Source organism: Anarrhichthys ocellatus, unplaced genomic scaffold, assembly GCF_004355925.1.
Source record: "Anarrhichthys ocellatus isolate YVR2014 unplaced genomic scaffold, GSC_Weel_1.0 scaffold25, whole genome shotgun sequence".
Classification (NCBI taxonomy): Eukaryota; Metazoa; Chordata; class Actinopteri; order Perciformes; family Anarhichadidae; genus Anarrhichthys; species Anarrhichthys ocellatus.
In genome coordinates this window covers 2,973,511-2,984,250 of record NW_022280055.1, presented here as the reverse complement: position 1 = coordinate 2,984,250, position 10,740 = coordinate 2,973,511, and the positions used below count along the sequence as shown (strand labels likewise).

Sequence of the window (10,740 nt, the reverse complement as noted above, 5' to 3'; positions counted from 1 at the left end):
ACACACACACACACACACACACACACACACACACACACACACACACAGAGCAATGAAATCAGCAACATAAACAACATCTTAGTGAGGAATAATGTTTGCAGGTTTCAGAGTGTCCTTTTTTCTTGAGTTGTCAAATATTCACATACAGAATGAAATCAAATGTCAAATGTCCCCTGTGAGCCACTGTAGATGACAATGGGAGCCTGCACTATACAGAGCAACACTTTATAGTACATTCTGCTCTCTGATCAAACAGCCCTGAACACAAACAGTTTGAAGCAATAATACAAAAAAACTTTGTAAAGGAACAATATGAATCTACTGTGTGTCTATCTCCAAAAAGAACCCAAAATGACCCTAAAATCCGATCATGGGGACAAATATTTCCTTCAGAAAACAGTTAAATTCAAGCTCTGGTTTTGTGAGATGTTTCACGATTATATAACAAATATGAGTATCATGTCAGTCATCAATCATCAATTAACCTCACTCTGGAAAATGAAGCTTTTCACTAAGTGCTAGAAGCATACTCCTGGTCGCTAACGCTAACGCTAAAAGGATGCTGGACACAGAGATGATGTTCAAGTAGCAGGTGGGACGTTCTGCGTTTGAACTTTAACACATGACTGGCTATTGAATGTTAACGTTGTTGGCTTATTGTTTTTAATGCATATAAAGTAAACAACCTGTAAAATGATTTACACGTAGATTTATTTTGTTTTTACTTGATCTTTGTTGTTCGCAATAAAAGGTAATAAACTCCACCGGATACGTGTTGACTAAGTCACGGTCTTACTGTACTTCACTCTCACCATGGGCTGCTCTGGAGGCGATTCACATACGCAGCGATCAGAGCGTGTTCCTCGTTCATGCGCCGAGCGGCTGCCAAACTGGATGAGAGACGTTATGTCGATATTTAATGTACACATTTCTGCTGATGTATTTTTTTTTCTTTTTAAATGCCAACTGTTCAATTCTCAGTTCACTGTTGGGCTGCAAATAACAAATATGTACAATCAATGTACCAACAGTTTTTCCAATTAACCATTTGCTACATAAAATGTCAGAAAAGAAGTGAAAAGTACTGTTACCAAGTGGTCAACGCACTGCAATGAAATGTATGTTTTCTTAGATTGCAGCATTATTTTTGAGCTCTCTCAGCCACCATAGAAAAAGTGCCCATCACAGTTCAAAGGTGACGTCTTTAAATGTCTCATTTTATCAGAGGAACAGTCCAAAACATTGAATTTACCATCACGTAAATGAAAGAAAACTAGCAAATCCACACAACTTAAAAGCTTACAATGTTTTTAGCTTTACCTCTTCTTGTAATTAATTGCTGCATAAGACGCCTACATTTTATTTTCATCAAATCTAATCAGTGAAATAAAATCGCTAATTGATGTAAAGTTCGTGCTGAGAAAGCAGTCATTTAGAAGGAACAAGGGAACGAAGCAAGCTATTAAAAACTAATTTATGCTGACAGAGGTAAGTTATTACCCATTTAACCTGCAGCTTTAAACTCCAGAAACATTGCAAACTTCTAATCACTGAGAACAAAAAAATATAACAACAACCTGTTAACTGGGAGTTTTTCTAATCTTCATGTCAGTTTTTACCTTTTGGAGGACTCGGGCACTGATGTGGACAGCAACATGGCGTCAGTGGTGTTTCCAATGGGGCGAGCGGGGCTGCACACACACACACACACACACACACACACACACACACACACACACACACACGTATCAGACCCATATTACCAACAGTGTAAACACAGAGTAATGATAAAAACATTGAATCATTAAAATACAAAGTCCTGCCTGTCAGAAAACACACATTCTTGCACCTCACACTCTCTCACGTGCTTTTGAGTGCAGTCATGCAACAGTGAGTTGTACTAGTCTGAGCAAACACAGACAGGGCAAAGATCACCAGAGAGAGAGAGAGAGAGAGACAGAGAGAGAGAGAGAGAGAGAGAATGAATGCAGATCCCAAAAAACAGCGAAATGATAGAAATTCAGAAAAATTAAAGTTTGTGAGAGTTATAAAACCTGACACAGCAACATTAGAATAAACATACTCACTCCGTGCTAAGTGCTAAGTCTCTGTCTGCTACCAGTGCTTGGAGGTCCGTAATGACCCAGTCTGCCGATGTTTGGAAAATCAAACAATGTGGATCCACCGCAAGGGGCGGAGCAACCAAAGTGTTTCGTTCTAGAGGTGGGACTTTCGTGTTATCTGAAGTTTTTGTTTACATGTGACTGTACCGGCGATAACACGGCAAAATGTTATTTTAGGCCGAGTTTCTGCGACATGGTAGTTTCACTTTCTGTGATGCAGTTACCATTCTTTAGAGGGAAGTGTTAACATTCCCATTAGAGCTTCAACAAAAACCCTTCAACTGTCTGACTGAACATTAACATTAAATTGTTTACAGGAAATTCAACGTTTGTTGCTTTACTTGACTTCTTTCTTTACAGGGTTTGTATAAAGGCAATAAAGTTGTCGATAAACATGAGATATGAGTTTACAGAATAAATTGAGGAGGTTGGTTTATGCCGTTTTTCCGGTTACACTCGTTGTCTTCTTGCTTCTTCGCAGAACATTTTGTTTATACGCCCTCTGGTGTTTCGGAGAATAATTCAACGAACAGCACATTGAGCATGAAAGACTTTTTGCATGCTCACTATGGTGCCACAAGTGAGTATAAACAAAGCTTTAGTGTGTGTGCGTGTTGTGAGGTCTTACACGATGTTGGAGAGGTTGAGCGTCCTCTCAGGTTCCTCTGGGTAAATAGGATGAGGGGGCTCTCTGGACGACACACAGCCCAGAGTCCTGCTCAGGGCTCGGCCAAGCTTTGACGCCGGCGACTTCTACACACACACACACACACACACATAAATAAATACAGACACAAATATCTGGTCGACATTCAAAAGCTGTGTGACTTTGTGTTGTTGTTCTGCAGCAGTGTTAACTACAGTAAAGAGCAGGAAGAACTCCATGGATAAAAACAGTTCTTAAGACACGCGGCTGATAAACTGCTATGAAAACACATACAAAATATATCATATCTTAACTTGTATTATGTATGTACATATGTACATGAATATGCATGTAATTTACTTTCACTTATTTATATAATCGTGTGAAATTGTTGTAGTAATCTATTTCTATCGACCCCAAAAAGAAGAGCGAATGCAAATAAATAAACAAACAGTTGGCTGAGAGATTGGAGGGAATGACGACAACTTAATCTCTGTTGTGCATTTTATCCGGCGAGGATGAATTGTTTATGGCACACTTGTATCACGTTAAAACAACTTTGATTGCAGACCAAACAATTCTTGCCAAATATCAGTTTCTGATTTTATTTTGTATGCTGCAAACCACATAGAAACATGCGGGAAAGACGATGTAACCGTGTATTTTCAGTGTTAAGTGTGGCGAAGTGAAGCAGATGAGATGACAATAAAATGGAGCCCAAAACTAAAGCCTGCTGGAAATGATTTGCAAAGTCTGCAGAGGATTATTAGGATGAGTGTCCCGTGAAGAAAAGATGCTGTTGGACTGGCAGGATCTGCACCAACAAAGAGATTTATCCCTGAAACATCAATATGACAAATTATGCCAAGCCTGGGTGATAAATAATTCAACCATGTTTCCATCTATTAATACATCTGTTCTCTATTGCAAACATTTTCACCTTTAAGCTAGTTTTTGGAATATTACTATAATATTATGGGATTGAGGCATTTCAGATTTTTGGAAATAAATACATCACAATGAGCAAAAAGGCTGACAATATTTGCATTGAAATACACCTGTCCGGAGTTATCAAGGAAGATTTGCAGGTTTTGAATACGTTGTGATGATCTGTTGTGTGTTTTTATAGTTAAACCTGTTTTAAACCAGACTGTCTCAATTCAAAACCAAGTTTTAACCATCGAAACAGCTTTTTGAAGAAGTGAGGACCAGATGAAATGTCGTGTTGTGTCTTAGTTTCTAAGCGCCCCACTGTAAGCTCTAAAATTCATTATGGTCCTCACAAAGATGGAGGTCCACACACACACACACACACACACACACACTCACACACACACACAGAGTGCCCCCTGGTGTGATGAATGGGTAATCACACAGTGACTCACCCAGGACGAGTGCTCCTTCATCTGATGCTGGTTGCTATGAGAGCCGCTGACGTTGCCGTGCCAGAAGCAGTTCTGGCAGAGCTGATAACCACGGCAACGGAGGCAGTGATAGCGGAAGCCCGCCATAGCGTTGACACGGCAGTAGGAGCACGACACGGGATGGTAGACTGAGACAGAGAGGAGAGAGAGAAGGCAGTATCTGTCACAGATAATTGCATTTAACTTACATCTATGTTTGTGTGTGTGTGTTTGTGTGTGTGCGTGTGTGTGTGTGTGTGTGTACCATGCTCCACGTTGGCCATGCGGTGCATGAGAGGCAGCCAGACAAGACACTGAGGAGGGTCAGCCACAATGTCCAGGAACATGTTGAGCATCACCCTCTTCTACATCAACAACAACAATTACAGAAGACAAAACTCATCAGGAACACAGAATATTAAATACAATTATAATCCTGTAATGCTGTTATTACTGAAATAAATGTATATAACAAAGGACAGATGAATGGGGTGGTTGAGGTGTGTGAGCGTACCTGTTGTGGGAAGCATGAGCGTGCTGAGGTCTGTGTGTAGCCAAAGGATGGCCCTTCATGTGCAGCGGTGGGCAGCTTGAGAGCCTCCCTCAGAAAACCATCAAACTTGGACTGTACCAGCACGCCGCTGGAGTCAGATACCTGAGAAAACACATCTACACACACACACAAACAAAAAATAGTAAAGCATTAGATTAGATTAATTTCTTGAAGAAACGGCCCAAACCATGACTATGTCTTACATGTGCCAATTCATAACCCCAAATTAACTCTTAACCTACATTTTAATGGTCGACCTTTTGTGCACAAGCTTTTGGTCCCGAGACCAGAGGTGAATCTCCATAATAGGACTTTTTTTAAAAACATATTCCTGTCACCACACCATGATTAATAAAAGTTCAGGTAAATTAACATAAGCAAACAGTAGCATTGACCTGCATTGTCCAAACGGTGGCAGATATGTGACGTGAATATATATACCTCCATACATGCTGAAATTCCCACTGAAAGATTGAGATTGTAAATAAAGTTATTAAGACATAAATGCAGTAAAACTAATTAAGTAGAAGTGCACAGTCCGTGATATATGAATAAATACAAATGATACAGATACAAAATGTATACTCTTGGTCCTGTTGGCCTATCATGAACACTATTTCTATACATGTGTTTACACCAGGTGGCAACTTCCTGTTCTGTAAAGAGAAGCCAGTAAAGAAGTGTCTTAAATTTGCATTCTTTCTAATAACCACAAGGGGTCGACTCCTCTGTTTGCAAAAAGAGGTCAGATTATATGGAGGTCTATGAGATGATGACCCTACTTCTTACTTGATTTGTTACCTCAGTAAACATTGTAAACATTGTAAACATGAGTTTATTTTCTCAGTCTCTGGTTTCAAGTCTTCTTCAATGCAGCATGATGTTCATTTAGGAAACTATGGTCCCATTTAGAGTCAAATAAATCATAAAGCAGGGTGTGCTTTAGGGCGGGGCTACCTTGTGATTGACAGGTCGCTACCACGTGTAACATTTTAACTACAAACGTCTTATTCAGCGATCGGTTCTACTGAGCTTCCATCTCGTGTCACTTCTGGTTGCAAACAACCAAGATGGCGACGGCCAAAATGACGAACTCAAAGGCTTCAAACCTTTAGTCCACAAACCAATGGGTGGCGTCACGGTGACTACGTCCACTTCTTCTTACAGTCTATGTTTTACAACTGAAGCCTACATGTTCATGGCCGTTTTCTGGGGAGCGTTTAAAGTATTTCTAATAAATCTAAGATAATGTATCTGCAACAGGTTCCACGTGAGTCGTGATGGTATCGTTTGGTACTCACAGCGGAGCTTATCTAGCAGTTTCCCTCCACACAGTGTGGCCAGCATCGCCTTCACAGAGAGCACCGTCAGACGGCTGTCAGGCTCACTAAGAAACAAACACATAGGACACTATAGCACAGCACATGTCACATTCACTTGTATTTAAAGCCTTTTTAATAAAAAAAACTAGCTACCTGTCAATGGCGGTCAGCAGGAATTCGACTAACAGGACGGCGCTCTCTCGCGGGTTGATGGTGTGCGTGGTGGGCAGGCGCTTGCTCAGCTGGTTGAACAGGGAGGACACCAGGTTCTCCAGTCGGGTCACGGAGATGCCGGCGTTCAGCTCTACGGTGTTCAGACCAGCGTCCCGCACCGCCTCGATCACATTGAATATATCGATCAGATGCACTGGAACGAGAGCAGTCAAGATATGTGTCACGTAGAGAAGCTTGTATACCTCAAACTTATTTGACAGAAAATCTCTGTATTGACACTTTAAACTGATGCTAAAGGAGAACATGGAAGACTTACAGTTGCATCTCTTCTGTATGAATCTGAGCTTGCAGGCCGTTCGATACGTGGAGAGACAAATGGCATCCAAGTTCTGCTCCCCTGTGACAAGAAGAAGAAGAAAACATGTTCAAGCTTGGTTGATTATGAGTCCGTGTTGGAGATAAATACACATCGTTCTTCTGCATGCTGGGGATGGAGTTACACATTTGAAAGTACTGGAGCCAAAAACACTGAAGGAGAGGAAAATCCACCTCGGGGTCAAAGGTCACTCACCAAGCTCTACGAGGATCTGTCTCCGCTCTGCTTCCACTGTTGCTGGAGTCCCCCTCCCTCTGTCTCTCTGCCCCCCCTCCTCCATCACCATCCTGCACAAAACAGCAGCAAAACTCAGCACCTGGGTTTCCTTTTAAAGGCCTTGAAAAACATCATGAAACTGTTTGTAAAGGGACCATGTGAACTGTTTGTTGTTTGTAATGTCGTCTGAAATGTTTCTGGTGGATCTGATTTGCTCTACATTTAAAAAAGTAACTTAAAATTCAGATGAACCTTAGATAGGAACCCCATTAGAGACTCGTTGGACGGAAACTACTCGGGCAAAGCAGGCACTGTTGAAGTGTACCACACAGGACTACTGTATGCATACCGACACACACACAAACAAACTAGAGGCGGCGGCTCAGAGTCAAGTTCAGCTTGGTAAATAAACACATTAATGAGAGCAGCTGAGGAAATGTGATCCGTAGCCTGGCATTCAGACCACTTAACAAGGGCACAGAGATAAAGGGAGGGGGGGGGGGGGGACTGTAAGAGAGAGAAAGAAAGAAAGAAGAAAGGATGGAGGAAGGAATGTAAATGTAAATCAAAGAGGGAGGGGGGGAGTTGAACCAGCCAAAATCTCCACGGACTGAGCTGCTGCCGGCCATTATTTCGTGTTTTTTTTTAAGGATTAAATAAAGTTAGCTGTCACTCATGGCTCTGCTGTCAGCTGACACAGAAAAACGCCCGAGGACATCAGTCGCCATGGTAACAGTCATACTACACCACAGAACTGAAACACGCAGAGACACACACACACATATCTGCATTCCTTGTATAAATGTGGTGACAAGCCAACCCCCAACACACACACACACACACACACACATTCCAGAGAGGATTTGAAAGCTTCCCAGGAGACTTCATGCTTCATCCAGACAAAAGAAGGATTCCTCCTTTCATTCACTTTCTCTCTCTCTCTCTCTCACACACACTCTCTCTCTTACATTCCCATCTTTATACAGCTGTACACTCTAAAGGCTGCTCATGCCAGCTAGTCAAGTGTAACTTTCTTCTTTCTCTCTTGACACCTTACAGGAACAGTCATGTCATTACTTCAAAGTGCCCTTAAGTAAGACTCCAGAAACACACTAGACCACCTTTGTCTTTGTAACCCGACAGTAAGTTCCACCGTGACCTTGCTCAAACCGGAAAAACATGAAAGATATTTGACAACAACTGGAATCCACAGATCCATCAGGACATCAGGACAGCAAGTGACGGTGCATTAGGGCGCATCGAGCACAGAGTAGATATTTGACACATCGTTTTGTGAGTGAAATGTCAGGAAAAATACATCACAATTTAGTAAAAGCTAAGGTGGTGTCAACAGTCCACATTAGAAAGATATTCAGACTACAATTACATAATATCAAGCAGCAAAACCTCACATTTAAGAAGCTGTAACTATTAAATGTTTTTGCTTGAAAAAATGTTCACCAGTTACCACACTGGACTCCCGCAGTGAGCAAATCGTTATTTCCAGCCTGGCCTTAGTGATAACTACACCATGTCTGTCTGTGTGTCTGTCTGTCTGTCTGTGTATAGCTGACACGGAGGAACATTTGGTCTGTGAGGTTTGCTTTCTATTTTAACTCTGAAAGCTTTAAATCATCACAGATATAATTATCCTTCCAGCAATTACCCCCAACTATGTCAGAGGGCCAGCAACAGCTTGGCTGCCGTTTTCCCAATCACTGGGTCCAAGTACAAAGGTTGGTCACACGGGCTGGATCCAAATAAAATAGGCTTTTACCTAGATCCCTGCTTCATTAATGAATGGCACACCTGTAGCAGCCTGACCAACATTCACTCAAAACAATAAAACATAGGCCAAATATAGATAAAGTCAAATTCATGGAAAGTACTTCAAGCCACAGAAAGTCAAACTTCAGGAGCTCAGCTATAGAAAGTAAAGTATAGACGGGGGGGAGGGGAAGAAAGAGAAGGGTTTGGAGCTGGAGAGGTGCATACAGCCGACTGCATGTGTGTCGCTTCTCTGTGTTTGTGTGGGTGGCGGTGCGCGCTGCTGTTGCACCATGGTGTTTTATTATGGCTGACATTTGCTGAGCTTTACGGAAACAAACACACAAACAGCACACACTGCCCTGAGTACGCACAGAGGACGCACTAACTTCTGCCGTAAGATAGGGGCTCAGAAAACACAGCGGAATGCTTCCATTTACCCCTAATAGGCAGTGTGTGTGTGTGTGTGTGTGTGTGTGTGTGTGTGTGTGTGTGGTCCTACCTCTCTGTGTCAGGGGGTCACACAGGACAGAGGAGCCTCAATAAGGGACGTCTAGCAGAGAGACAGAGAGAGAGAGAGAAAGACAATTTGAAAAGTCTTTTCAGTCTGTAGACAATAATGTCAAAAGCTCTTTGGGGACAACAGAGGACGCTAAACACAACCAGTGAGGTACTCTCTCCTGCATCTCTGCACATGTTTGCAAAATTGTCCTTTTTATTATGTTATAAATAAATAAAATACTTTCTTTCATCTGTAGTCACTGCTGATACGATGAAGGATCCTCTCTGATCGTAGGCCGCCTTAAAACAACTGAACATCCTTTATCAGTGCATTTTTATATGTTATGTTGAATAAATTACTCATTTTATGAGCGGTGTATTGCAGGTTCTTCTGATTTAAAGTCCTTTACCGGTAGTGTGTGACGCTCTTGTTGTCAAAACAAGGCCATCGGATTGCAACACAGCACACAGTACTCAGTCGACTGACGTCAATTCATGTGGCTGCTTAACACACCATTATTTTAAATGTAAAGTCAATGAAAGTCAAGTGCTTCTTCTTGACACATGCTCTGAATATATTCTTGTAAAGCTGGAAACAAATTATGACCATTTGTAAAAAAAATGTAATAAAATCCTTCACTGTTTTGCTCAAAAATAGGCTGAAAAGCAGCCAAGTGCCAGCAAAATATTCCCCAAACAAAAAATAATGAATTTACACACTGACAAGTCGTTAGGCTCTCAAGGCAGCAGTCAGCAACACAACAAAGAATCTAAACATTGTCCCACAAATACAGTCTAACTCAAACCTCGTGGATACGACGACCACAAAACGCGGAGCATCCGCATTAGCGTTATATTTCTGAATTCACGCGCGTGGCTTTAAACGAATGAGCGTGAACGCACAGACAAAAAACAAAAGAACGACATCCGGCCTGAATACCAGTCAAGACAAACTGCAAGAGGCAGACGGTTACATCCTGTCAGCAGGTGTCACACGCATGACAGACAGACAACTGATACACACACACACACAAATTTCACTGTATGGAAACTCAAATGCCACAACACACACACAGCAGTGACACAATGCTATGCTACACTTTTCGCCAACAGCTGACTTAAAACGTGCTGTTTTTTTCTATCACTTTATCACTGGACCGCTACAAGAACAACACGTTCCTGTTCACATCTGGTTACTCACCATAAAAGCCACACATGATGTTAATCGTCACAGTGAGACCTGTCACTCTATTACCTGCTGTATCATCACAACATGTCACCCAGAATCACACTAGTTGGTGATTCAGACGTAGGATGTGTGTGTGTGTAATATAGAAAGTGTTATTTTCTCTAAACTAAGATGTAACAAATAATATTGGTTTGGGATCTGTACAGAAAATCACATTGGCATTGAAGGTGCTTGAAGATGTCCCTTTGGGCTCTGGGTAATTTTATTGTCACTATTTTCTGGCATTTTATAGTCTAAATTATCAATGTTATTTATTCATGTTACCTGGATAAGTACTGCACATTACACACATTACACACACACAGATACTCAAGTAATCATGCGTGACTGTGTGATGTTGAGTCTCATCAACCTTTACTTCTTCTCTCTCCTCACTACACGGTGTTTGTGTGATTGTGTGTGTGTGTGTG

General features: G+C 41.6%; 1 protein-coding gene across 9 annotated transcripts in view; it reads right to left on the bottom strand.

The window, feature by feature from the left end:
* LOC116391296 (dystrobrevin beta-like) overlaps positions 1 to 10,740 on the bottom strand; it is a 25,188-nt gene that overhangs the window by 9,999 nt on the left and 4,449 nt on the right. For 5 of the 9 annotated variants that reach the window (XM_031861738.1, XM_031861741.1, XM_031861743.1 and 2 more), the window contains exons 2-12: positions 9,083 to 9,133; positions 6,793 to 6,884; positions 6,538 to 6,618; positions 6,201 to 6,414; positions 6,027 to 6,112; positions 4,687 to 4,841; positions 4,438 to 4,537; positions 4,155 to 4,321; positions 2,752 to 2,876; positions 1,620 to 1,691; positions 813 to 890 (exon numbers count right to left, since the gene is read on the bottom strand). In XM_031861738.1, the coding sequence (XP_031717598.1) occupies positions 813 to 890; positions 1,620 to 1,691; positions 2,752 to 2,876; positions 4,155 to 4,321; positions 4,438 to 4,537; positions 4,687 to 4,841; positions 6,027 to 6,112; positions 6,201 to 6,414; positions 6,538 to 6,618; positions 6,793 to 6,883 (1,169 nt within the window). In that variant the 5' untranslated portion in view covers position 6,884; positions 9,083 to 9,133. The remainder of the gene's footprint in view (positions 1 to 812; positions 891 to 1,619; positions 1,692 to 2,751; positions 2,877 to 4,154; positions 4,322 to 4,437; positions 4,538 to 4,686; positions 4,842 to 6,026; positions 6,113 to 6,200; positions 6,415 to 6,537; positions 6,619 to 6,792; positions 6,885 to 9,082; positions 9,134 to 10,740) is intronic. The other 4 variants (XM_031861744.1, XM_031861746.1, XM_031861745.1 and 1 more) reach the window with 2 other exon arrangements.